The sequence below is a fragment of the Papio anubis genome, chromosome 13 (genome assembly GCF_008728515.1).
Source record: "Papio anubis isolate 15944 chromosome 13, Panubis1.0, whole genome shotgun sequence".
Lineage (NCBI taxonomy): Eukaryota > Metazoa > Chordata > Mammalia > Primates > Cercopithecidae > Papio > Papio anubis.
Window position 1 is genome coordinate 102,652,725 of NC_044988.1, and position 26,707 is coordinate 102,679,431.

The following is a 26,707-nucleotide window of genomic DNA, read 5'->3' on the forward strand; positions in this document are numbered from 1 at the left end:
AAAAAGAAAAGAAAAGTCACGAAGGCAGGGTAGTCTCCCTTCCTCCTTCCCATTTTTGCTCCACAAGCGTGGGCAGAGAGAGAGGAACCCATGGGTATCACTCTCTCCTTTCCAATTCAGTGGTTGGGACTTGAGCCAAAGGACAAAATGTTCCAACATCCGTAAAAGCTGCCAGCTGAGGGCCTGCGGTGGAGTGCAGGGCTGTGGGAAACAAATGAACTCTCCAAAACAGTGGTTCCTGGGACCCAGCGACTCTACTTCCTGAGAGCATCTGGCCAAAAGCTGGACTCAGCTGTTCAGGAGGACAGACCCCCAGCTAGAGGCTGGCCCCCAGCTAGAGACTGCATGAGGCAGGTCTGGATCCAAGCCCCTGCTCGAGAACAACGGAGCAGGTGCAGTGCAAAGAAAGGAGCAAGGACTCCATGGAGGGAGCTTCGGGAAAGCCCCAGACCTTCGGATGAAGGGAAAGGGGCACTAAGGAGGGTGGGAGGAGGAGACAAAGGGAGGGAGGCAGCGGCGGAGGTGGCTGTCCAGCCAACATCAACTACACTCCATCCAAACCAGAAAGATGATGTTTAAACTTTAAAATCCTGATGAAGTGGACAGTTTGACATTGAAAATTAAAGCTGTACACAGAGGAGTAAGATCAAAACATAAAGAGATTATTGAATCTGCCTCAAATTTCTTGAAATTCAAGGCTCTTGAGTTTCTGGGCTGGGGAACTAGGTAAGCCTTGAAGTAGTGGTTTAAGAACACACAGGGCCGGGCATAGTGGCCCATGCCTGTAATCTCAGTGCTTTGGGAGGCCAAGGCAAGAGGATCACTTGAGCCTAGGAGCAGGGACCAGCCTGGGCAACATAGTGAAACCCTGTCTCTACAAAAAAATTTTAAAATTAGCCAGATGCAATAGCATGTACCTGTAGTCCCAGCTACTCAGGAGGCTGAGGCAGGAGGATCACTTGAGCCCAGGAGGTCAAGGCTATAGTGGGCTGTAATCACCCCACTGTACTCCAGTGTGAGCAACAGAGTGAGACCCTGTTTCTAAAAAGAAAAATAAGAGGGAGGAAAGAAAAAAGAGAAGAACACAGGGCATGCCGCAAGCAGGATTTTCAAATTAACAGCAGAAAATGTCAGTGCAATCTAATTTATGAGAGTTCAAGTGGTTACATTATTATCAAGCACTTTTTTTTTAGACAGAGTCTTACTATATTGCCCAAGTTGGAATGCAGTGGGTATTCAAGATGCAGTTGTGGCACTGTGGTCTCGAACTCCTGGCCTCAAGCGATCCTCCTGTCTCAGCCTCCCAAGTAGCTGGAGCTACAGGTGCACTACCACACCCAGCTTTCAAGCACTTTTTGTTTTTGTTTTTTTAGATAGGGTCTCACTCTGTTGCCCAGGCTGGAGTGTGGTGGTGCGATTTCGGCCCACTGCAACCTCCACCCCTGGGTTCAAGCGATTCTCCTGCCTCAGCCTCCTGAGTAGCTGGGATTACAGGCATGTGCCACCACGCCCAGTTAATTTTTGTATTTTGTTTTTGTTTTTGAGACGGAGTCTCGCTCTGTCGCCCAGGCTGAGGTGCAGCGGTGCAATCTCGGCTCACTGCAAGCTCCACCTCCCAGGTTCACACCATTCTCCTGCCTCAGCCTCCCCAGTAGCTACTATAGGCACCCGCCACCACGCCTGGCTAATTTTTTTTATTTTTAGTAGAGATAGGATTTCACCATGTTAGCCAGGATGTCTCGATCTCCTGACCTCACGATCTGCTCGCCTCGGCCTCCCAAAGTGCTGGGATTACAGGCATGAGCCACCACACCGAGCCAATTTTTGTATTTTTAGTAGAGATGGGGTTTCGCCATGTTGGCCAGGCTGATAAGCACAATTTTTAATTTAGAAAAATCTATCAAGCTTTTTACTACTGGAAATTCGACATCGTATCCCTGGAAGCCGCTACCCATGGTGCATCAGGGATTTCCCATTCCTTCAGCCACCACTGACCAGACCAGAGTTTCACGGCTTCCATCTGGTTTAACCAAACATGTCCATTTCACAAATGAGGAAAGTAAGGCCAAAGACAGCCACGATCTCTCACATCTCTACATTTTAAGATGAGTGAGCTGCAGGGTACCTGACAGTGGGGAGGGAGGTGGGGGGTGGCAGGACAGAGGATTGTGCTGCACCACACTCTCCACTCGCTCTTGGTTGACTTTTAGTCTGACTTTGTTTTCGCTTTACTTTTACTTTAGCTTTTACTTGGCTCTTACTTCACTTTTACTTTGTGTTTCCTTCTGCTTTGCTTTCCCTTTGCTGTCCATTCTCTCGCTGGTGGCGGGATGAGATACCTGCGTGGGGGCAGAGTTGCTGTCCGCAGCCCTGGAACAACAGAGCTTAGCAACACCCAAGCTCCCAGCACCCACTCGGCCTCAGGGTGGGGGCGGGGGCGAATGCAGGAACTTCTTCCTCTGGCAGATGGAGCCAGTGGGGCCTGGGGGCGAGCTTAGGTCTGCAGCAGTAAGGGCCACGCAGGAGGGCAGGGTAGGCTTAACTCCCACCCTAACAGCAGGTGAATCTGGAGAGACAGAACCTCCCACCTGGGCCATGTAATAAACAGCCAACCAGAGAAAGACGGTCTCTAAGAGTCGCTGCAGGGCAGAGTAAACTGCACCAGGAAGGTGGGGTTGGGGAGAAGGCAAATCGGACATGGGGAAGGGGGTCTCAAGGCCACCCCAGCACCACACCACCCACGCCTGGGCACACAGGACTCTCAGTCAACATCCGCTGAACAAGGGAACGTCCAGTGAATCAGCCATTTGCACCTAACCAGAGGCTCAGAAAAGGGACTCTTTCTTGGCCCTTTGTGGGGTCTCTCTTTGAACCTGCCTGCCTAGGTCCATGCAGTGGCATCGGGAGCCAAGACTCCCTTCCTCTGCTGCTCCGCAGCCAGACCTGGATGCGCCAGGACCTGCATGCAGGGCACGAGGAAAAGGCTTGGAACCTCCTCTCTCACCATTTTTTTTTTCTTTTAACTACCTAGTGTCATTTCTCACCTTGGGCCTTCTGAACCTCCACACAGGGCATCTCTGGCCTCTGGCCTCAGCTGCACCAAGTGCTAATTTCACTGGTGCACTGGTAGCTCCTTCAAAGCAGCTAATTCTCCAATGAAAGAAACATAAAAGCTCCAAGACATCAGTCCTACCCAACAGCCCACACAGGACAGGACTGACCCTCCACTTGGCAAAGGGACTGTGGAGTAGAGTGAGGGGCCTTCCTTGTGTGAGCGCCTCCCTCCTCCTCGCTCCTGTGCTCTGGCCTTGGGTCGGCTGACCTGCACCGGCCAACTGCAAAGGTTTGGGGAGCTCAGAAACTCATTAACAGGCTCTGATAATGAGACCGTCGGAAAAGCCCAAGAGCTCGCCTGTCTAGGTAGACCAGAGACCAAACTTACACCTGACAAGTGGAGTGATCAGAGAGCTGAAACCCAACAGGCGACATCAGCTAGGGCAGGCGAAAGCATTAATAATTGATTCCATGGGTCATTCTGGGGTTTTCATTTTAGTAACTTGGCAAGAGAATTTTTATAAGTTGTGCTCCAAAAGAAATTAAGGCATTTTTCAATGAACCACCACCTCAAGTTGTCGAAACCCCTCCCTTCTGACCTCCCTTCAGACACAGGTAGGACAGGACAGTGCTCAGCTATTCTCGGGGTGGGGCAGGATCCCTGGAGAGGATGAGGAGAAGAAGGAGGAGACAGAGGAGTCAGGAAAGAAGGGGAAGGAGGAGGCGAGGGGAAGATGGGGAGGGGAAGAGCCCCAGCCAGTGCTCACCATTGTCGTTGTCTTTATGCAAGTGCTGGATCATGAAGGGGATGGGGTCCTCAGGCTGATGGATCAGGAGTTGCTCCAGCATGTTCTGTGGGTGCAGGGCAGACACCCAGGTGGTTAATACCTGCAGGGGCACCTGGTCACCATAGATACCAGCTACGGGGCCTGCTCTCTCCACTGCACCCCACCAAATGTGACTTCAACCTGGGACCCAGCCTCTGCCCCAGCTGGCATCTGCTTGGGTCCCCAGGAGCAGAGGTATGAGGGGGGCCACGTGGTACTGCTGCAGAGGCACCTGGGGGAGGCAGAAGTGGGGCACCCTGCCCCTGATTCAGAGCAGGCAGTCCAGGGCTCTCTCCCCTGGGGTTCTCTGGGCTTCCCAGACGAGCCTTCTCCAAGTTCTCAAGCATCACCGTTCCCCTCAGAGCCTTAGTGGATGCTGTCCCCTTAGCTAGGAAGCTTCTTTCTCATCCTCATCCTGGCTAACTTCTGCTCAGTCTCAGATCTCAATGGGAACATACCTTCTTGAATATGTGCACTAGGCAAACACGTCAGATGCTCCTGCACTTGCCTGCGGGCATTGCCCTGTTCCATGCCTCACCCTGTTCCTACTCACCAGGCCACCATCCTCCCGGCAGGCCATGGGTTCTTTGGGCCTCCTTGTCCGCCTAGAGCCCTTGGCACCCCAATGCCTGGCAGTCATAGCAGATGGCCGGCGCAGATGTTTGCTGGGGAACATGACCATCACCACTCCATGTGTCCCTCCAGAATGGAACAGAATATTACCGGCCAGATTTCTAAATAGTCCTGGGATATTCTGGCCATTTCATCCAATCAGGCAAGCATATCAAGGGAAAGCAGATTCTGGGGTTGTAGAATCCTAGGCACAGAAATGAGGAAGAGCTCATAGCAGCTGTGTTGCTGCAATAAGAGGCATCCTTCAGCCCCAGGGACAAGGAGGGAAGGGCTGTAGCCCTCTTGGAGTGAAGGGAGTGTGGGGCAGGAAAAAGAGCACCGAGCCGTGAGAAGTCTTGGTTCCAGCCCCACTGTATCTCACCAGCAAGTCCCTTCCCTTCTCTGGGCCTCAGCTTCTCCGCCTGTTCAGTAGCACAGCTGGAGTGAACTCACGTTTGTATACCACTGGTGTAATAGAATGAGATGATTTTTGATGGTTCACACATAAATATTTTACATTTCATGTTTAAATCATTGCGTATTTAACGTATTGGAAAAATAAGTACATCAAATCAATAATTTTAAGGATATCACTTAGGATGAGGCAAAAGCAGCTATTTAATTTTTTTAAAGGTGAGTTGATTAAAACAAGTGATTAGTTTAAATGGAGGTGCATTAGTGGTTATGCAGATCTGTCCATGTGATGTAACTGCACAGAACTGTATGCACAACAAAAACATCAATGCAGGTAAAAATGGAGGAAATCCAAATAAGGCCTACAGTTCAGGTAACCCTCTTGTACCAATGCCAGTTTCCTGGTTTCGACAATGTGCTACAGTTATGTTAGATGTTATCACTGGGACAATGGGGGAGGGGAGACCAGAAATCCATACTATTTTTTAACTTCCTGTGAATCTAAAATTATTTTAAAGTCAAAAGTATAAAAAATAGCAATGGTCAAAACCATGGAGGGAATACACAGATGACTAAGGACTGGAAATATTGGACTGAAGGCTTTCTTGTTGGGAGGCAGAGGCAGAAGGACTGTTTGAGCCCAGGAGTTCAAGACCAGTCCGGGCAACATAGCAAGACCTCGTCTCTACTAAAATTAAAAAAAAAGATTAGCCAGGTATGGTGGCCTGCACCTGTAGTTTCAGCTACTCTGGAGGGGCTGAGGCAGAAGGATTGCTTGAGCCTAGGAGTTCAAGGCTGCCGTAAGCCATAACTGCATCACTGCACTCCAGCCTGGGCAACAGTGCAAGACCCTGTTTCGAAATCAGGAAAAGCTTTCCTGGGCAACTCCTCCAACAATCACTGTGGAAAACACACCAGGTTCTCTAGAGCAGACAGCAGGGCTCCAGATGCTCCCCCATCCTGCCCTGACCTGCTGACTTCTAACCCAGCTAGCTATTTTATTTGTGATTGGCCACTCAAGCAGTTTTCGGAATCTCTTGCTCTCCCTCTATCAGTTAACACTTTCCAAGGGGAATGTGTTTGATGGAGGTACAGACACGGGTTTCTTTGCCTGGGCTCAGCTATCTAGTGTGCAGGGCAGAGTCTCAAATGACCACAGACACCACTATGCCCTCCATGCCATGCCCCTGGGGACGGGGTGTACCCTGGTGAGCAGACAAATGTTCTGGAAACTGAGCTCCAGCTTCCCTTTGCCTCCCAGAACCTTTGAGTGGCTGAGAGTTCATCCCCTCCAGCTCCTGAAAGCCTTGACCTCCACCAAGTGCAGAAGGGAAAACTGGGGCCCCGGCGGGGGCGGGGCCCCGCCCAAAGTCACACGGTGAGCTAGTGGCCCAGTCAGGCCTGGAGCCAGGATGAGAGCTTCGGAGCTGCAGGGCACATCCGGCCCTGAGGGGGAGGGACCAGGGTGGGAGACGCTGCTGTCCCCGAGGCAGTCTTCTCCGAGGATGGAGATGCCAGCTTGAACTCGGACAATGCCCACCTCAGAAACCTGGGCCGAGAGGCTCCCCACAAATTCGACAGATGGGAACTGTCAGAGCCAGGAGAGCCCCTAGGAGACCACCTCTTCCAAGCTGGCATTTCACAGGTGGGGAAACCGAGACAAGGAAAGGACTGGTTCCAGATCTTAAGGCCCGCTGGCGGCCCAGCCAGGACCAAATCTCGGCTCAAGTGGCCCCCTTCCTCCCCCTGGGTCCGCCTGAGGCAAACCCTGGCAGGGCCAGGGGCGTCCCCAGCTCGAGGGCCCCCTCGGGGTCACGGCGACACACGAATCGGACACCTCGAGTTGGGCTGCTTCGTGGACGCACGACTCGGCCCCAGCTACGGGTCCCGGCCGCGCACCCGACGTCGCAGTGGAGGCTCCCGAGCCGCCGCCAGCGTCGCGACAGGCAGGGGTGTCCGGTCACCTGCATCAACTCGAAGATGTGGTTCTCCTCCCCGTACTGGGGCATCTCGGGGGGGATACGGTGCGGGGCGCTGGCCGAGTCCATGCAGCCGTCGCGGCGCGCCGCTCCCTAGTAACCGCGTCGCCAGGGCCGCCGCGCCGTCTGCGTCATCAGCACGCGCCGCAGCCCCGCCTTGCAGGCTCCGCGCCGGGCCCAGATCCCCAAGCCTTGGTCGCGCGGGTCACCCCCGCCCCGACCTCTTCGGCTGACGCGCTCTGCGGCTCGGGCAAGTTCTTTCCCCAACCCCGACCCCGCTTTCCCCATTTGCGCATCTTAGCGGGGGACACCCTCAGGTGGCTTCCAGCTGGGCCTCCTCGTATCTGAGACCCTCGACGAAACCCTGAAGGGGGCAGGTCGGCCCTCCGAGGCGGACCCTGCTTCTGGTTCTGTCAGTGCTCCCTGGCCCCGCTCCCTGTGCCTCAGTTTCCCCATCTTTAAAATAGAGATGCGGGAATAAATGTGGGGGAGGGTGTTTGAAGAGGGAGGGGCGTCTATGGGATGGGCCGGAGGTTCGAGGATCGGGTGGAAATCCTCAGCCCAACTCCTAGCGTCGAGCCCGGGGAGACCCCACCTCCGGCTCCCCGGCTCTGGCGCAGCCGCCACGTGACCCGATTGCTATGGCACCGGCGGTAACAATCAGGCCCGCGGCCCCGCCCCTTCTCGCCCGACCTCCCCACCCACCCTCGCCTCCCAAGACCTGGGACGGGCCTCCCCCACCCTCCGGACACCGACACTCACGGAGTGACTTCAGCTTCTGGGTGCTCCGTGGAGCGAAGAGCGCTCTAGGACAAGCAAGGGTAAACAGCGATGACCGTGGGTGGGCCCACTCAGACCCCATCCCGGCCTCTGGGTCAGAAACTGGAAGCTGGGGTGGAGGATGGAAAGATGGAGGGGTCCGGAGGATGGAGGGGCCTGCATAGCTGTCTGGGTGGGTGGCAAGGGGAAGGTTCGCGCTGGAGACGGAGCTTTTCGAGTCGTGTGAATTCCCAGTGGTACGGGGCAGCTTGATATTTTATTAGTCGCAACACTGAATAGGGAGCTCTAGCTCTTGTCTGTTGCCATTAACAGTAGGAACTGTAAGAGTTTGTTGAACTCTTAACTTTGCGCTCTCGGCGAAACTCTATTGTCTCTGTACCTTATGGAGAGGGAAAATGGCACAGTCAGTGCAGACAGCCCCAGATTCCAGTCTTGGCTCCACTTCTTACTGTGTGAGCTTGGCAAACTCTTTACTTGCTCCGTGCCTCACTTTCCTCGCCTGTGAAGCAGGAACTGCTGAAGGATTTCAGGAGCTAATGGATTGGAGAGTAACTGGCATGCAGTAAGCACACAATATATGGGGCTACTATTAGTAGTAGTATTTCATTTAATCGTTCCAACAACCCTGTGAAATAGGCACCTTCATTCCCATTTTACAGATGAGAAATTGGAGGATTAGAACAATGAGGAGTGGTCGGCTGGGTAACTTTGGGCGAGTCACTTCCCCTTTCTGGGCTTCTTTCCTCATCAGTTGTTGATCATACAGCCTTAGAACCAGAAGGCCTCTTAAAGAAGAGGCTAATCCAAACTCGCTCGTTTGACAGATGGATAAATTGAGGCCCAGAAAAGGGAGAAATCTTGGCTAGGGTCACTGATTAAATCGGGCAGAGCCAGGGCATGAACTCCACATCCAGGCTCCAGCTAAAGCCTTTTTCTACCAGCCACCAGCCCAGAGACGTGCCCAATGTAAAAGCCAGCACTGTTGCCTCCTCACCTCCAAACCGCTTCCTCAAAGTGTGCACACCTTGGTGGGCTTGTCAAACCCAACTGTGAAGATAGCTGGGGAAGAAAACGAAGCTGCCTCCCCCTGAACAAAGTACACAACAGCCATGCCTGCCATTTGCACTGGAGAGGTTTGGTTTGCTTCCTCGACATTTCTGAAATGACTTGCCTTTCTCCTCACTTATTTTAAGCCCTAGGCGCTTTTCCTACCATGATTTAATCTTCTTTACCAGCCTGGAAAAATACAAATCAATTAAAGCCTAAAACCTATGGGTAATCATTTTTTTCCTCCCTCCTCCCCCAGATCGAGAAGTGCCCATACCCTGTGCCTTTCATCCACACTAATTTGGCTGCAGTGGCTCTCGTTCAAGGGACGATCACTTCGGATAGCTTATTACAGCTCCTCTCATGACATTCCTGGCATGCATGTCACAAGTTGCTAGGATCAAGAACGGAGTCAGTTTTGCTCTCAGCGGCTCTTGGGGCCACCAGCCAAGGTAGTGCTGTATCCCTGGAGAACTTGACAACCCCAGGAAGCCCCAAGAGGGTGACAGGGAGCTGGGCACATAAAGGGCAGCCCCCTGAATGTTTAGTCCTCCTTGCTTTGGGTCAAGGAAAAGGGAAAGTCTAGTGGTCATGGCAGTGAGGCCTAGGGCTAGGGCTCTAGTCAGTGGCTGAACCCTGGAGACGTCAGGCAGCTCTTCAGGCCCTTCGCATTCCCTATCCTCACCTCCACAGTCAGTCTGATGTCTGGTGTGTTTGTCTCTAAGTACTACCAAGGAGAAGGGGAGGAGGAAGGAGGAAGGGAGGAAGAAGGGAGGGATCCAAGTGAAGAGCCCAGACTTTATAAAGCCAGGCAGAGCTGAGCAGGAAGTCCTGACTTGCCCATTCCTTATCTGGCCTCAGTTTCCTAATCTATCCTGTGAGGATAACCATGGTACCTGGCTCTAAGGCCGTGGTGAGGACTTGAGCTAACATGTCCTAGAGCCGCATCCCATGACCCGCGCTGTTCTTAGGAGGACTGGAGTGAGCCACCCTTCTTCAGGCCAGGATCTCCTTGAGGGCTGGAGCACAGCCCCAGCTGTCCCAGCACCGTACCCACCCTCCTCCTGCAAATGTCCCTCCAGCAGACAGTGGCCCTTCGTTCTCCAGGTTCCCACCTGCTTCCCTGCTTTATTTCCTCCTTATCTAAAATGCTGTTCATTTCGCTCTTCCGCATGGTCTGCCTTCCCCTGTGACAGACGAGCTCCTCCAGGGCGGGGAGTCTTGTTGGACACCCCAGCACCTGAATAGTGCCTGGCACACAGTAGGAACGCACAAGTGAATGAATGCATGAAGTGCTTTTCACCCCCTTGGCTTAGAAGCCTTCTGCTGTTCTTTCAAATGCCTCACCTGACACTGGGGTCCCTCAGCCTGACCCTGTCCACTGTCCTCTTCTGCACAGTCCCACATCCCCACACACCAACCTCCAGCCCAGGGTCCCACCCCCACTGCACACCTGTCTCACCTCTCCACAGCCTCCTCCTTCTCAAGTCCGGGTCCAAACATCCCTTCCTCCGGGAGGTCAAGCCCTTAGCAGTTCCTGCTTCTTTTGAGGTACACACCATGCCTGTGATGGTGTCCCCTGCCATTGCACACACACACGCTTCAGCCACGGTCGCGTTGATGATTCTGATGATAGCACCACCACATTCCGGGCCCCATGGTCCACGCCGTACACCTCTGGTCTCGTGTCAGCTCACCCCAGGCTGGGAGGCTGCTGCACACTGAGGCTTAGGGAAGATGGGCAGCTTGCCCAAGGTCAGCAAGAAGGGGTGGAGCCAGGATTTGAATCCAGGCCTCTGTGATTCCAGGGCTCCAGCTCCTCTCATGACATTCCTGGTGTGCATGTCACAAGTTGCTAGGATCAAGAACAGAGTCAGTTCCTCTCAACCTCTACCAACCACAGCTCTCACCATGATGGGGGAAAAGCCAGGCCAAAAGGGCACATGCCCCTTCTCCCTGGAGCTCCACCTATGTGCTCTCTCTAACTTTCCTGGAGCTTCACCTTTGAGTCATTTGTAAGCCCTGGGCCAAGATTAGGGCAAGGCAGGTGATGCACTCTCAGCACAAAACTTAAGGGAATGCCAACAGTTCAATCACTGAGGTGGACATTTTTCACGTTTTAATGCAATATTTTTAAAAAATCAAAAATAATGCCTAAAATCCATTTAGAGTAACATGTCAAAAATTTTAAGTAAAGGTAGGCTCAGTATTACTGATTTCTCCTCTTGCCTCAGATTTCAATATGGCAAGGTGCAGCAATCTTTTCTTTACAAATTCTGACGCTGCCAGCTCATGCTTCTAATCCCAGCACATTGGGAGGCTGAGGCGGGAGGATCGCTGGAGCCCAGGAGTTCGAGACCAGCCTGAGCAACATAGGGAGACCCCATCTCTACAAAAAAAAAGAAGAAAAAAAAAAAGAAAACAAGTAGTCAGGCACGGTGGCACGTACCTGAGGTCCTAGCTACTCAAGAGGCTGAGGCGGAAGCCCAGGAGGTCAAGGTTGCAGTGAGTCATGATCACACCACCACACTCCAGCCTGCGTGAAAGAGCAAGACCCCTTCTTTAACAAACGTTTTTGGGGCTGGGTACAGTGGCTCTTGCCTGTCATCCCAGCACTTTTGGAGGCTGAGAAAGGTGGTTCACTTGAGGCCAGGAGTTCAAGACCAGCCTAGCTGACATGGTGAAATTCCATCTCTACTAAAAATACAAAAAATAGCCAGGTGTAGTGGCACACACCTGTAATCCCAGCTACTCAAGATGCTTTTTTTTTTTTTTCTTTTGGAGACACGGTCTCACTGTGTCACCCAGGTTGGAGTGCAATACTGCGATCATGGCTCACTGCAGCCTTGACCTCCTGGGTTCAAGCGATCCTCCTGCCTCAGCCTCCCAAAGTGCTGGGATTACAGGTGTGAGCCACTGTGCCTGGCCTATTTTTATCCTGATTGCTGAGTTTTTTGGCACCTCCTTAAGTTTTGCACGGAGGCAAGTGCCTTCCTCATCTCGCCCTAGTTGGGCCTGGGTGAGCCGGACACCATGGGAGGCGCAACAGGAAACCACTGTGCGTGAGTCAGCATGTCTGCTCCATGTGGTGGGGACCAGCCAAGGATGTGGCAGGTGTCAGTAAACCATGGCAGGCGTCATTAACCCCCACCTCATTCCCTACCCTCAGCTCTCCTTTCCATAGGAGGTTGAGCTGGAAAGAGGCTCCTGCCCTAGCCCTGGCCCCAGCCCACCCCCAGGGGAACTGCAGCTGCTCCTGTGTCTGTTGATAGTCACAGCCCTGTGGCTCTGCTGCAGAAGCATACTCTTGTCTTTCCAGGAGACCCACTCAGTGGCTCTTAAGGTGGCTCCTCTAAGGCAGCCTTGCTGGCTTTTGGCTCCAGGGATAGAGGCTCCGTGGCTGGGCTCCATCTTGCTAAAGGGCCTCTTCCCCAGCCTCCTCCAAGTTCCCTGATTTACCACATCCATCATCTGGCAGAGGCCATCTCCTGGTTTGTTCCTGTGTTTCCTTTCATTCCTCTGATGTCGTCTCCTCTTGCATCAACTGGGGATACTCCCCCTACCCCGCCTCTGTGGTTTTTTTTGTTTTTTGTTTTTTTGTTTGTTTGTTTGTTTTTAGACAGGGTCTCACTGTGTCCCCCAGGCTGGAGTGCAGTACTGCGATCATGGCTCACTGCAGCCTTGACCTCCTGGGTTCAAGCTGGACCCCCAGCTCCAGCCCTGCTCTGGACACAGCAGAAAGAAATATTTCCCAGCCTCATCTTGTTCTCATTCCTATCCACCTGGAACCTGCTTGGAAGCTTGGAATGTGCCTTCCCTGCCCCAGTCCATGCTAAATGTTCTGGCCCCTTCCATCTCCAACATCTCCCTTGGACTGGACCTGACCTCAGCACAGCCTTCTCTGACCCCTGCTCATGTGGTGACACATTCGAGCCTGGACTTTGTTCTGGAGGCAGTGGAGGGACAGCCGAGTGTGGCAGTACTGACGATGCTGGTTAGACGTAAGGAAGCCTAGGACCCAGGGTGTCTTGGGCACAAATTTGCTGTGACACCCTGGGCAAAACCTTTCCCTCTGAGCCTCACTTTCCCTGTAGCAGCTCAAGGGAGTTGGTTTTCTGAGTCCCTTCCCGCTCTAATGTGATAGAAATCTGTGGTCTGGAGCATTTTGCATGCACTTAGCAGAATTGTGATGTCGTGGAGCACACACCCACAGACTCTTCTGCCCACAGGAGGACTGTAGATGCTCTGACCACCCAAATCACAGCAGGGACAGTCTGAGAGGTGCCAAGAGAGAGCCTTCCCCACAGCCTCCGTGTTACTGATCACAGCATTCCAGCAATTAACAGGGTCAGAGAGCAGTCCACTAGCCACCAGCCCTGCCCTGAGAATGCGCAAACCTGAGACCAAGGCTCCTGCCCCCAGCCCAGAGCAGGCAGACTCACATCTTCTCAAACTAGACAGTCTAGTATTGATTCTTCTCCCCGCTTAATTCATGGGAAGGAATTCCCAGACTTTCCCACCAATTGCAGAGCAGCAGATACTTTAAAATAATTTGATCCACACTGATAATCTCCTGGTTTTATATCCTTTGGTATATCCCTTGATCCCTGACACCACAGTGAGGGATTGGAGGCTGTGTGTGTACACACGTGCGTGTGTGTGTGTATGCATGTGCTTGTGTGTGTGCACATGTATGTGTGTGCGTGCATGTACGTGTGTGCGTGCGTGTGTGTAGATACCCACATCTGGAGAAACAGAACCAGAGAAACTCGGTCCACAGCTGATGGAAGAAGTCACATTTCATGGCAAAGAATGTGTTCATGGAGGGTAAATTTCGAGGTCAGGCTCAGCTCTGTCATGGACAGCTTGGGGGGTCCGGACACGTGTGCAGCCTCCCAGGGCGGCGCTTTCTTCTGTGGGGAGGCGCTCACAGGTGCTCCGGTGAGAGTGACCTGACAGTCATTCCCTCCAGAGCTGGATCCGAGCACTGGGTCCCAGGACTTCATCACTACCCTCTTTCTCCCCACAGATTCCTCCTCTCCTGTAAATGACCACAGAGGAAGACAATGAATGAGGTGAAAGAATCGCTTCGCGGCATCGAGCAGAAGTACAAGCTCTTCCAGCAGCAGCAGCTCACCTTCACCGCCGCTCTGGAGCACTGCAGGGAGAACGCCCACGACAAGATCCGGCCCATCTCCAACATCGGGCAGGTGGGGCTCCTGACCCCCACCCCGGCCGAGGGGCAACAAGCCCAGTCCCCTCTCATGAAAGATGAAACCACTGGCGCCCAGAGAGGGGAAGCACATTTGTGCCAGAATCAGGACCCAGACCCAGACCCAGAACCTAAATGGTGGAATGAGTCCTTCATTTGTTTCTCCACCAAATATGTAAGTGAATAACACAGCAGTTAAAGAGGCGGACTTAAGACTCAGCCAGCTGGGGTTTACGTCCTACCTCTACCATGTGCCACTGCTGTGACCTCCGGCCAGTGACTTCACCTTTCTGTGCCTCAGTGTCCTCATCTGTGACGCAGGTTCGGTGGTCTCCCATAGAAAACTGGGGATTTATTGGTGACCAGAGGGATCTTGTCCCTGCCATCAGATTCCACTGGGGGTTGAGGAACTGTGGGATGCCAAGCACACTGCCAGGTGCTTTCGCAGACGTTTTTATTTAACCTGCATCTCCTCCAAGGTTAGCTGCTGTCCAGGTTTGCTCTGCAGGACTTGGAGGCCTCAAGACCAAATGAGCCTTCCAGGAAGTTAGGGGCTGGAGCTGCAGTGCGGTTAGGAACACACACAGGCCGGCCCTTCGCAGCTTGGAGGGAGTCAGCCTGTGGAAGGGTAACTGCCCCAAGATGGGTGGGAACAGGCACAGGGCTCAGAACTGCAGAGGAGAAACAGGCTCGGGAGGAACAAGCGACCCCCTCGCTGGCAGCATCCTTTAAAAACTTTTTTTCTGGCCAGGCGTGGTGGCTGATGCCTGTAATCCCAGCACTTTGAGAGGCCGAGGCAGGTGGATCACGAGGTCAGGAGTTTGAGACCAGCCTGACCAACATGGTGAAACCCCATCTCTACTAAAAATACAAAAATTAGCCGGGCGTGGTGGCGGGTGCCTGTAATCCCAGCTACTCAGGAGGCTGAGGCAGGAGACTTGCTTGAATCTGGGAGGCGGAGGTTGCAGTGAGCTGAGATTGCGCCATTGCACTCCAGCCTGGGCCACAGAGCAAGACTGCGTCTCAAAAAACAAAACAAAAAACAAAACAAAACAAAATCTTTTTTTCTAATTTTGGTAAAATGTTTCCTCAATTTTTTAACTCAAAAAAATGTTAAATGTAGAGGCCAGATGCAGCGGCTCATGCTGGTAATCCCAGCACTTTGGGAGGCCAAGGTGGGTGGATCACCTGAGGCCAGGAGTTTGAGACCATCCTGGCCAACATGGTGAAACCCCATCTTTACTAAAAATCCAAAAATTAACCAGGTGTGGTGGCGCGCACCTGTAGTCCCAGTGACTCGGGAGGCTGAGGCATGAGAATCACATGAACCCTGGAGGCAGAGGCTGCAGTGAGCCAAGATCATACCACTGCACTCCAGCCTGGGCAACACAGCAAGACCCTCTCTCTCTCAAAAAAAAAAAAAACAGTTAAATGTACAGAAAAGCAGCACCCATATAACCGTCACCCAGATTCAGCGACTTGTGACATTTAGCCAGTTTAGCCATATTTGCCCATGCACGCAGCCCCTGAGCTACTGGAAAATAAACTTCCTCTTCTGTAAACCTGGACTTCGGGGGAAGAAAGGAAAGAAACTGGCTACATCCTTTTTCGTCCATCCTCCAGAAGCTTCAAAAGTCAACAAGTGTCCCTTCCCAGAATCTCTATCAATGCATAAGGGAGTGGCCTTCTTGCCTTAGGTTCAACTGAAGGCTATTGGTAAATAGTGGCCTTGTGTTCTGAGTTGCCTCTTACCCCTCCCCTGCCCTCCCTGAACCAGAAGTGTCCAAAGGTTCCCTGCACACCGTGCCCCGCCCCCCGGCCCCCCCACCAGTGCTCTGTTGTAGTTACACCTTGGGGCAGGTTCCTCCTCCTCGACCCCCACAGGTGCCCTTGTAGGTATGTGTGTCAAAACCCTCTCGCCCTTACAAAGCTGCTGTGTGCCTGGCAATCCTTGAGAAGGAAGCACTTCAGATTGTTTGGGGAAACATCCCTTAGCAACAAAAAGGCAAACGGTTACAGCAAGAAAACCCTGATTTAGATGTAGACCTTTGTGGGTGCTGGAGGAGGTGATACCTGCATCTGTCATCAGATTGTGGAGAGTAGAACCATCTGACCGTGAAATGGGTCTGTTAACCTGGCCTGGACCACAGCCAATCCCTCCCTAGCACAAGATCAGACCTCCGGCTCTGGCTCAACCTCGGATGCAGTCACTTGGTAACCCAATAAGCTCCACTTACTCGCCTGCCCCTCCTTCCTCCAGCTTGTGAACATAGTACAGCTGAAGCCCAAAGGATTCCAGTCCCTGCTGTTTCCTCCTCAGTATGGGTGGCCCACGCTGGCATTTCTCACAATGAACTCTCTAAGTGGGATGACAAGCACTGTGGCATTAAGTCAGGGGGCAGCCCCCTTTTGCTTTAGGTGGTGGTTGGTTCAGGTGGCATGGGGACAGGTGAGGGGTAGGGCACGGAGCCACTGAGCTGGGGACAATATCCAACTAAGCCACTGGTGCCCTGGGCAGGTTATTTCACCTCTCCAGACCTCCAGTGCTCATGTCATGGTACTCATCTGTAAGATGAGAATTTAAAAAGGTACCTACTCAGTGTGTAGGGTTTAGATGAAGACAAGTGAGAGCAGGCCTGTAAAGCATTTTGCATGGTGCTGGAACACTTGATTTTATATCCATTTATCTATCTACCCATCCATCCATCCATTTAATTTAATGAGATGGCGTCTTGCTCTGTTACCCAGGCTGGAGTGCAGTGGCGTGATCTCGGCTCACTGCAGCCTCCGCCTCCCGGGTTCAAGTGGTTTTCCTGCCTTAGCCTCCTGAGTAGCTGGGACTACAGGCATGTGCTACCACGCCTGGCTAATTTTTTTTTTCCTAGTAGAGATGGGGTTTTACCATGTTGACCAGGCTGGTCTCAAACTCCTGACCTCAAGTGATCCCTGCCCACCTCAGCCTCCCAAAGTGCTGGGATTACATGTGTGAGCCACTGTGCCCAGCCAATCCATTAATTTCATATCATGTATCTATCTATCCATCCATCCATCCATCCATCCATCCATCCATCCATAGAGAGAGATACCACTCTATAGAGTGGTCTGTACCTTAAAATGCTTACACGTTACTTGCATCTCCCCCATGAATCATGGAGGGTGGGAGGGAGTAGGGTGGGTGCTCCTGGACATCTGCACCATAAGCCAGCCAGGACCCGGGTTGGCATGTCCCCAGCTCATGTGGCGGTGGCCTTTGCAGGTGCAGAGCTACATGGAACACTACTGCAACAACTCCACAGACCGGCGGATTCTGCTCATGTTCCTGGACATCTGTTCAGAGCTGAGTAAGCTCTGCCAGCACTTTGAGGCCGTGCACTCTGGCACCCCAGTCACCAACAATCTCCTCGAGAAATGCAAAACCCTCGTTAGCCAAAGCAATGATTTAAGCAGCCTCAGAGCAAAGTAAGTCCCTCTGGTGCTGCTTTTGAGGCCCCGTGTGTGCCTGTGGGGAGGCCTCTGTCCTGCTTCTTTCCTGTTGTCTGGGTCATGTGGCTCCTGTTAGACCACCCTAGGCAGGAAATCCCAGTCTCCTCTCATTTACTGGAATGACTCGGATTCAACGAAACCTTTTCTTTACAAGCATCATAGACATGGCAGGATACCAAATGTCTCACGGGTGTTAGCACCAGGCAGGTGGAGAAGCGGATGTAGAGCCCAGAGCAGTTGCCCCCGGAAGCCCACAGAGATCCTCACTGACATGCAAAGAAGTGGACGCTAGCGCTGCCTCCCAGGGGCAGCAGCACCGCCACTGAGGGCTCCTCATCCTGACAGCCTGGGAGCCCGCAGGACAGTGGGCCAGAGCCTGGGGAAGCTCTGTAGATACCAGGGTGAGACGAGCCAGAGGGATGAGCCAGCCAGTTCCTCACCCCCAACCCAGGTTCCTGCAGACCATGGGGCAGTGGTTTGCACCTCCTGTCTTTCACACCAGAATTACCTGGGGCCTGTGGCACCCCAGGCCGGGTCTGCCAGAATCTCTGGGGACAGAGAGCCTGAGCATGCTGTGTGTCCAGTTCTAAAGCCTCCCCAGGTGACTCTCCTGTGCCTGAGGTCTGGCAGCTGCTTGCCACGGCATGGCAAGTCCCGGGAGCATGGGCTCACCCGGCCCCCTGCCATTCTGCAGATACCCTCATGACGTGGTGAACCACCTCAGCTGTGACGAGGCCCGGAACCACTATGGAGGCGTGGTCAGCCTCATCCCCCTCGTGCTAGACTTAATGAAAGAATGGATCGCCCACTCTGAGAAGTTGCCACGCAAGGTGCTGCAGCACGTGAGTGAGCCCCAGGCACGCCAGGAGAGCACCAGGGGAGCCGCTCGTCCTGCCCAGGCCATAGGCACCCAGCCCGGGGCCACTAAACACAAGTGTAGACAGCTCACCAAAGTCAGCCTCAAACCCAGGGGATGTTCAAAACCGCCCTGGAGGCCTCCTGGTGGGAAACTGTAACTCAGAGCCAGGGAGCTACATCGGTGGAGAGCTTTGCTATTTAATTTGGATTTTACTGGTTGGTCTTTTTTTCATTGGTACCCACGGCCCCTGCCACTTACTAACCCCAAAGGGAATCAGCCAATATATTACTGAGACTTCCTCTCTCTCTCTTGCTTTAACTTTTTTTTTTTTTTTTTTTGAGACAGAGTTTCACTCTGTTGCCCAGGCTGGAGTGCAGTGGCGCGACCTCTGCTCACTGCAAGCTCCGCCTCCGGGGTCCACGCCATTCTTCTGCCTCAGCCTCCCAAGTAGGTGGGACTACAGGCGCCCACCACCACGCCTGGCTAATTTTTTGTATTTTTAGTAGAGACAGGGTTTCACCGTGTTAGCCAGGACGGTCTCAATCTCCTGACCTCGTGATCCGCCCTTGTGATCAGCCTCCCAAAGTGTTGGGATTATAGGCGTGAGCCACTGCGTCCGGCCCTCTTGCTTTAACTTCTAATGTTTCCGCTTCTAAGCATCAGGCTCCGTGCTGATGAAGAGGAAACCCACTTACAGGAGTTGCCCAAACAGGATGGCGTGGTAGAGGGTCCAAGGAGGGCACTGAACTGTCACCTAGGTCCTCTTTGAGCCACATCCGGCTCCAGTGCCAGGCCTGTCCCTGCTGCGGGCTGCAGCTTTGCAGTGAGCCACCAAGCTGGAGACCATCCGCTCCTTGCCCCACCACCAGCCCCAACTATAGGCAAGGCACATGCTGTTTGCGAGCCAGGGATGCTCCCCTCCAGGATGGAGTGGGGGTGAGCATGTGGAACGCAGTGTGTTTATATTTTATTGTTATTTTTTGAAGTGGAGTCTCACTCTGCCTCCCAGGCTGGCATGCAGTGGCATGATCTCAGCTCACTGCAACCTCCACCTCCAGGTTCAAGCGATTCTCCTGCCTCAGCCTCCTGAGTAGCTGGAATTACAGGCACCCACCACCCCACCTGGCTAATTTTTGTATTTTTTTTTTAGTAGAGACGGGGCTTCACCATGTCGGCCAGGCTGGTCTTGAACTCCTGACCTCAGCTGATCCACCCACCTCGGCCTCTCGAAGTGCTGGGATTACAGGTGTGAGCCACCGCATCTGGCCAGAACCTAGTGTGTTTAGTTCTCTGGACCACAGCCAAAGGGGAATAAATCCACCTTCCCTTCTCCTTTACTTGGGAGAGGGAGACCATGACCGAAGCCAGAATTCTGATTTTACGGCTCCTGAGCAAGGGCAGTGACCTGGTTTTCACAGCATAGTTGAACCCCGAACATTGTAAAATGTGTCCCTGGCTTCTGAGCTTGCCCAAAGTAACGTCTGACTGTTGGTTTTTCCCTTCACAGGGGACGACTTAGCTTCTGTATTGTTGCTTCCTCAGGGGGAGACAGTCGAGAATAAAAAGTATTCTACCACCTCTCTGCCTGGCTTGGTTTCCTGGGATTTATCCCTGAAAGAAAACCTCCATCTCCCCTAAGACATCAAAGGACACTGGGCAGTAGCCACACATGCAGAGCCTCAGCAGACAGCAGAGAGAGGCTGCCCTAGGCAAGGGGCAAGGGGGCGTGCCTGTCTCCAGTCAGCTTCTAAGAGGCTCATGCCCAAGCTCCAGAGGGCGAGCCAGCATTCAGATCTTCCTCCAAGGGTGGGAAATCTAGTTAGAGATCTAGTCAGATAAGAAAACCTGAATTTTCCTGAGAAATTAAAAACTGCCACCTCCCAGTCTTAGTCTCAAAAGAGTTGCTTCAACCATTAAAATGGGCAGAGCAGGGTAGGTGCGGTGGCTCACACCTGTAATCCCAGCACTTTGGGAGGCCGAGGCAGGTGAATCACTTGAGCCCAGGAGTTTGAGACCAGCCTGGCCAACACAATGAAAACCCGTCTCTACTAAAAATACAAAAAAACTAGCCGGGTATGGTGGCAGGCGCCTGTAATCCCGGCAACTTGGGAGGCTGAGACAGGAGAATCACTTGAACCTGGGAGGCGGAGGTTGCAGTGAGTCGAGACTGGGCCACTGCACTCCAGCCTCGGCGACAGAGTGAGACTCTGTCTCAAACAAATAAACACATAAAAATAAAATGGGCAGAGCAATGCTGATTTCCAGACACAGCCAGGCAGAGGCAAGCAATTGAAAGCCACATCGCAAATGAAACTCATCCCTGGTCCTTATATGGAAGTCCAGGCCAAGAGACCATTAGCCAGGGTGGATGTCAAAATTGTGTAAAGGCAGTTTCCGGCCTTCTTGTGAAGCCCATGAAGGGCATAGAGAAGGGAGTGTTGGGAGCGGCACTGTCTCCTTGGCACACTCACATTAACACAACCCGCAAGGCTCAAGAGGGCAAGCTCTGGAGCACTGACGTGTCAGTGCAGTGCCACCAAAAGGACTCCGAGACACCCAGCATGCCAGCATAGAGGAACAACACACCCCTGCAGACAGCCTGGCTCTGGGGGTTTCTCTGTAGACAGGATTCGAGTCACCCCCTCCCACACTATGCCCCTTGGCCACTCTTTGAGGAAGAACATGAATTTGAGGCAGATACAGGTAGGATGTGTGGCTGTGCACCAGATAATTTGCCAGAACAAAAAGAGTCTTCTTAGAGACAAAAGCCCAAATCCATTATTCGTCAGGTTCCTCCTCCAGTCACCCAAGGTAGCCAAACCAGACCCTAAGGCTTCGTATCTTTGGACCAGTCCCCTGCTTGACCTATAAGCCTGCCAAGGCCAGTGTAAGCCACTCCATGTCCACACAGCAGAGTAGTGCAAAACAATAAATTTTTATTTGTTCACAGTTAAACACAAGCAACTGCCTTGACGTTTTAGAACATTCTAAGAAGGACAGCAAACCCTTTTGATTCCAATTCCCATTCACTAAGATTGTACCATTTTATCTTGCAGTTCATTTTTATGGCATCTGATGTGGATTGTTGACATGCTTTTAGGATTGAGGCGGGAAAGTTGAGACCTTTTGACAAGAGCTGACTTTCTTCAATTTAACTAAAAGCAGTCCGTTAAAAACAATCAGTTTCTTTTCACTGATGGGACCCCTTTAAACTGCAAGTTTGCCACACATGGTTCATCCATGATTGAGTTATAAAACTAGATTATGTCTTAGCAAAATCTGTTCCTCCGTAATATATTTGTGGTCCATAGAAGTCTTCTGAAAAGTGATTACTGATTCTTCCTAGTGCAAAATGCATGGCTGCCTCTTTCATAAGCCAAAGTATTTGCTACACAGAGCAGCACCATACCCTTCTGTCCAAACACTGTAAGAGGTGGGGAAAGGGAGGGAGGGGTTGGTCTGGGGGTTCTCAGACTCTCAGGATCTCCCCTGAAAGGTCCATTCCAATGGTTAAACCAGCCTACTTATCTCAGAGGGTGGGTAATGTGGCGCTAGGAAGCGAGGAGGAAACTCCTCTGCCTTCATTAACTCGTTTCATGACCAGAAGCCGTGGGCACAGGTGCTCGGCTCTTCCAGGCAGGCTTCCCTTGTAGCTACAGCTACTCTTCCCTCAGACGAGCAGATACGGACTGCAGGACGGCATGGAGGAGACAGGAACATGCTCCCCTGGGCACATCGAAGAGTTCCGGACAGAGAAGCCACGTGGGACAAGGGTCACGGCAGCAGCCTAGGGGCCAGTCCTCGACCTAAACTTGTTTTTACCTACAGACAAAAGCTTAATCGAGTGCAATCAATGCCTTGGAGATCTTTGCAGCAATCTGGGGGACATGTGTCACAGAACTCTGGATGTAAACAGACACACAAACATCTTCAGACTGGATACATTTTTCCAACGCTTGTGGCAGGTCAGTTTTAAAGCATGTACCCTGGAGAGTGAAGGTGCAGCCGATAAGGTGTACTGATCTGAGTCACTCCACACAAGGCAGCTTTCTTCTCCAGGTGGGGCAGAGCCCCCTGGGGGGACCACTCTCCAAGAGTATCCGCAGGAGGTGGGCGGCACTCCATCTCACCAAGGTCCTGGCTGGGCCTTCGCTCTGCCCAAACCCTCCTCCAGCCTGTACAGGCCTGCTCCCACCTCTTAGTGCTTTCAGTGAGATAAGGTGAGTCTCGCTGTGGAGAACTTCTGTTTGCTCTTCAGTTCCTTCTTCAAGTGGTATGCTCTACTATTTGGTAGAAATTCACATTGGCTTGTCACAGCACACTTCGGTTCTGCTGGCTACATGACACACATACCCAGTTTTCTATTCTTAACAGCGAGTCTGAGCCTCTGTGGTCTCACAGATCCTTTCATCCCCAGGACCATTTTATACATCCTCTTCTGAACAACGGCTAGAGTTTTATCTTTCTCAACAACTATACCAGAAACTACATGTGCTGTTGCAAATGGGGACGGCCCAAGAGTCTGGAGTTTTGTTCCCTGCTGCTCTGCTTTTACCCAGTAATGTGCGGCATGGTGGGTGAATTTTTCTAATTGTCAGTGGCTTCCAGGACCTGTTCCTGGGTTGTAACAGTTCACCTTCTCAGAACAATTTGGACTGTTTCCCCCAACCACATCACATAAGCTTTGGCTCACAAAGTAGCTCACCTCTCGCCTCTCCACTCATCAAGCTTAGTAAGAAGATTCTGCAGCTTAGTCCCAAAGGTCGGGCAGTTTTCTCTCCTGAAAAACTCTGTGGGCACCTAGAGAGGTCACTGTCTGCCCACCTGCCTTAGCAATGCTGGTCCTAACACTCCTCTCCAAGGACATCTTTCACAGCGTCTCCATCGAAGAAGTGACCTTGACCTTCCTACCTTTGGGTTTCAGTTTTTTTATATTCATGACCACGTGTTTCTTCCAATCCCATAATAACAATTTTTATAGACTTTATGGCAGAGTCTTGTCAATGGCTTTTTGAAAATCCATTGAAGTTCTATCAGATGCAGATCTGTGTGTTTATTCACCTGCAGGGACTCGGGAGCTCATCTGCTCTGCGTCTTCCTATCCCCCTCCCCGCTAAAGCTGTAGTGCACCTTTTTAAAGGAATTCCATGCTGCACAGCAGCAGACTTTGGGCTCCTCGGGGCCTGTGCTGACTCTGGTTAGTGTCAGGTGGAGATCCGAGTAGGTTATGCACATTGGCCAAACAGCTGAGACAGGTATGCTCACCCATAGTGATTCCTGGATGGAGGCCATCCAATCTCAATATTTATAAATACCAAGCTGCTTAATTGGTTTCAAGATAGACTCTGCCCTGAACGCTTACTGTACTAATACCTTTGCCCAGGACTGAATTGCCTCTCGAGAGTCCTACTGTCACCTTTCCCATCCTTAAAACTACTCACTGCAGCATGACCAAGTGACTCTCGGCAGGTTTACCACTTCCAAAACCAAACCAAACCTAACTACTGACTCGAGTTCTTTGCAACATGAAAGCCTACAGTTTTAGGCTGGGCCCCTTCACCATGACTCCAGGTCTCAGTCTCCCATCCATGGTTGAGTGAAACCCACAGCCTCCTGGAACTCAGAGGCACCTGAGCTTGGAGCCACCTTTGTTATAAAGCTGAGGAAAGGGACACCCAGGCTGGATGGACGAGCTGAGGGCCCTGCACAGACATGTCCATGGAGCTTCAGGCCTAGGCCTCTGTCCATGCTGCCCCCTTTCTTCCCTTTATTTTGACAACCCGTCCATTTCTAAAATGTGTTTTCTTTTTCACCTGGGCCTCTTTTCCTTTGCCAACTAAGGAAAAAGCTTTAAGTGCCTGGTATCTTGTTCTGTGGCACAGATCTCTAGAAGGAAAGTACTTAAAACCAGTTTCAGGATTCACTGATGGGATTTCCTTCCCTTTCTAAATTTGTTCACGTTTTCCTTTTCTAAAACTGGACCAGGAAACTAGACTATACTGGATTTTAAGCTTTCCTTTGGACAAAGCTGAATTAAACGTGTGGTGTCACTAATACTCCACATCTGACAATTCAGGGCCAACTGCCAACCTGTGCTAGGCCGAGTAGTTGGGACCACGCCCTGCCACAGGCTGGGAATCAGTCACACCCAGAAAGCCTGCCTGAACAGGTTTTCTGCCGGTATAGCCAGGGTGACATAGAGTCTCCAACTGTCTACCTCCCTTTAGTTAGGAATGCTAGAATATTTATTGCCATGCTTAAAAAAAAAAAAAAAAAAAAAAAAAAGACTTATTCTCTAGTGCTCGAAGCCTCCGTGTGCACTAAGATTTCGTACCATGACAGTTTTTTACCTCTTTATGACTGAATCCTTGTATTCTTTTTAATGAAAGAATAGAAACAGGAAAGCCAAGTTCACTGGCTCCTTCCTACCAGCTCTCCCCTGCCTCAGCTGGAACACCAGGCAACAATTCTTAGGATTCTAGCATTTCTTTCAGGAGCACTTGTTGAGTTTGGATTCTCTGCCACTGCCACTCTTCTGACTAGTGTCATCTCTCGTGAGCACATGGGGCAGCCTAGTGGGCATACACAGCCAGCTTTTGCCAACATTCTCCCGGACTCTGCTTAGACTGCTCTGCCATTACTAACATGGACAGTGTGATGACATCGCTCCCTGGAGAGTCGGCCCCTCAAAGTTGGAATTGGTATGAAAAAGCTGCCCCCCTTCTGGTGGCCTAGAACCTGCTACAGTGAGGCAACCCTAACGGCCTGGGAAATGATGGTCACATACACTTTGCAGAAACTCTTTGGACCTTCAGAACCTTTCTGCTGCACTGTCACAAATAAGCTGACATGAACAAGAGACGTGTGCACACAAAGGGAGGCCAGGAGACAGGAAGGTTTAACAAAAGGCCCAGCAAGCTGAGATGGACTGGAGGTGCAGTTCCTCATGCTCAAGTGCTTCTCGGGTAACCTCTCCCAGTGACTGCTCCTTGCCTCCTACGGAGAACAGGTTTTACCACCTACACACCAGCCTGTGGTCACAATAGTACCAACATTCAAGCAAACACCAAATAAATAAGAGGTAGTGGGGGAAGAGGGACAAGAGCTTTCCCAAAGGGTGTATGGTCTCCACAGTGCCAGCTCTAGATTTCTGAAACAGGCTTCTGTTTACACAGAACTTTCTAGGAAGCTTATTAGAACTGCCAAAAGAATGTAAGTGTGAATAAACCATTGTTCTTCTAGACCTGCTGCTTTAGATGCTGAACTTCAGAATCAAAAAGCAGTGGAAAAGTCTCATGTGACAGCTTTCAAGTGAAGACAACCAGCTTTGCAGGCTATGTCCTCCTGGAAGGGACAAAACCAGACTTACCTGCAATGCAACAAACTACCTGGTCTAACTGAGAGCCAACCCAGTAATCTGAGCTTCAGGAAAGCAGAAAGTGGTGTGTTAGACTCAAAGATTAAATTTGGCCTCATATTGCACAGGTTCAAAGGACGCAACCATTCTCGGGGGAAAGGAAGAAAGTAAAGCTACTGAGGAACACCAACTGGCCCTTGGATTAGAACACACTGCGAGGTAAATGAGAGGGGTTAGGGCGGGTGGAGGGGAAGGTCAAGAGGCATTTCAATGCCAGATCCAAAAACCGTTCTGCATTCAGTCAGCTGTCCAAAGGACCTCCGTCCCATTTCCACACATGAACTTGCACTCAGACCCTGGAAACAGGAAAGCTTTGAAACGTGCATTCACACCTCCTGTTCTGTGCCAACAATATGCAAGTTAACACTGATTGACCACCATCCTTAGCTGTGTTCATGATGAGTCTCATTGTAGTCCATGATATGTAGCTGTCCAACACTGTCCGGGTTCGGGGGAGATGGGTGCGGGCCATCTAGGTTCAGGGGAGTCTTGGCTTCCACACCCAAGTCTTTGCTCAGTTCCGTCTTTAGGCTCTCAGAAAGGCTACTGGTCATGCCGTCCTCATCACACTGACTCTCGCTCTTATTACGAAATAACTCTCGGGCCTTCATACCCAGGAAGCTTTTTGAACTGGGAAGTGAGCCCACAGTGGTAGGGATGCTGGCAGACGGTTCTCCCGTCGTCGTCTCCCACCGACTGCTGAATGGGCCCGCCCTCTGGTGTGGGGGCTTCTCCGGGGTGGAAAGCTCGCTGCTGCTGCTGCTGCTGCCTCCACCTCCTCTGCTTCCACTACTGCCCCGGGTGCTGCTGGGCCTGGGGGTCTTGGTCTCACCGTTGTGGCCAGATGCCTCTTCATTGTGCCCTACCATGGAATCTGAGCACCCGTCATTACAACAGTCAAGCCTGTAGGAAAGCCCGGGAGGAAAGAAGGAGCTGGTGATTGAGGCATCCACATTTGGAAGATGTGGAATTACACTGACACTCACTCACACTGATGCTGAACTCTGCTAGCCCACTCTCTGT

At 51.9% G+C, this 26,707-nt stretch overlaps 3 protein-coding genes across 22 annotated transcripts in view; 1 reads left to right on the top strand and 2 right to left on the bottom strand.

The window, feature by feature from the left end:
* Positions 1 to 7,497, bottom strand: part of AK8 (adenylate kinase 8) — a 159,069-nt gene extending 151,572 nt beyond the window's left edge. Inside the window, exons 1-3 of one of the 4 annotated variants that reach the window (XM_021927092.2) lie at positions 4,876 to 4,970; positions 4,435 to 4,698; positions 3,822 to 3,906 (exon numbers count right to left, since the gene is read on the bottom strand). In XM_021927092.2, coding sequence (XP_021782784.1) covers positions 3,822 to 3,906; positions 4,435 to 4,563 — 214 coding nt within the window. In that variant the 5' untranslated portion in view covers positions 4,564 to 4,698; positions 4,876 to 4,970. Of the gene's footprint in view, positions 1 to 3,821; positions 3,907 to 4,434; positions 4,699 to 4,875; positions 4,971 to 6,871 lie in introns of those variants that run through there. The other 3 variants (XM_021927090.2, XM_021927091.2, XM_021927093.2) reach the window with 3 other exon arrangements.
* On the top strand, positions 7,002 to 19,847 carry SPACA9 (sperm acrosome associated 9). 7 transcript variants are annotated; one of them, XR_638068.4, is made up of 6 exons: positions 7,565 to 7,707; positions 8,973 to 9,165; positions 13,743 to 13,923; positions 17,182 to 17,384; positions 18,103 to 18,482; positions 19,775 to 19,845. XR_638068.4 is itself a non-coding variant. In XM_009187949.4 (6 exons), exons 3-6 carry the CDS (start codon positions 13,780 to 13,782, stop codon positions 19,784 to 19,786), a joined length of 507 nt encoding a protein of 168 aa, XP_009186213.1. In that variant the 5' UTR covers positions 7,571 to 7,707; positions 8,973 to 9,165; positions 13,743 to 13,779; the 3' UTR covers positions 19,787 to 19,847. The 7 variants fall into 7 exon arrangements, 6 of the variants coding, with proteins under 6 accessions (XP_009186212.1, XP_009186210.1, XP_009186208.1 ...); XM_009187949.4 differs by having other exon boundaries at positions 7,571 to 7,707; positions 18,103 to 18,250; positions 19,775 to 19,847; XM_009187946.4 differs by lacking the exon at positions 19,775 to 19,845 and having other exon boundaries at positions 7,564 to 7,707; positions 8,973 to 9,168; positions 18,103 to 19,263.
* A 1,336-nt stretch (positions 19,848 to 21,183) lies between these two features.
* The window catches only part of TSC1 (TSC complex subunit 1), a 54,615-nt gene continuing 49,091 nt past the window's right edge, over positions 21,184 to 26,707 (bottom strand). For 10 of the 11 annotated variants that reach the window (XM_009187937.4, XM_009187935.3, XM_009187938.4 and 7 more), the window contains one exon: positions 21,184 to 26,587. In XM_009187937.4, coding sequence (XP_009186201.1) covers positions 26,068 to 26,587 — 520 coding nt within the window. In that variant the 3' untranslated portion in view covers positions 21,184 to 26,067. The remainder of the gene's footprint in view (positions 26,588 to 26,707) is intronic. The other variant, XM_003911151.5, reaches the window with a different exon arrangement.

Bases quoted from the DNA above. Each gene is read 5' to 3' on its own strand.
- SPACA9 (XM_009187948.4), top strand. From the start codon at position 13,780: ATGAATGAGGTGAAAGAATCGCTTCGCGGCATCGAGCAGAAGTACAAG. The intron at 13,924-17,181 runs GTGGGGCTCCTG...TGGCCTTTGCAG, and splicing joins CCATCTCCAACATCGGGCAG to GTGCAGAGCTACATGGAACA. The intron at 17,385-18,102 runs GTAAGTCCCTCT...GCCATTCTGCAG, and splicing joins TTAAGCAGCCTCAGAGCAAA to ATACCCTCATGACGTGGTGA.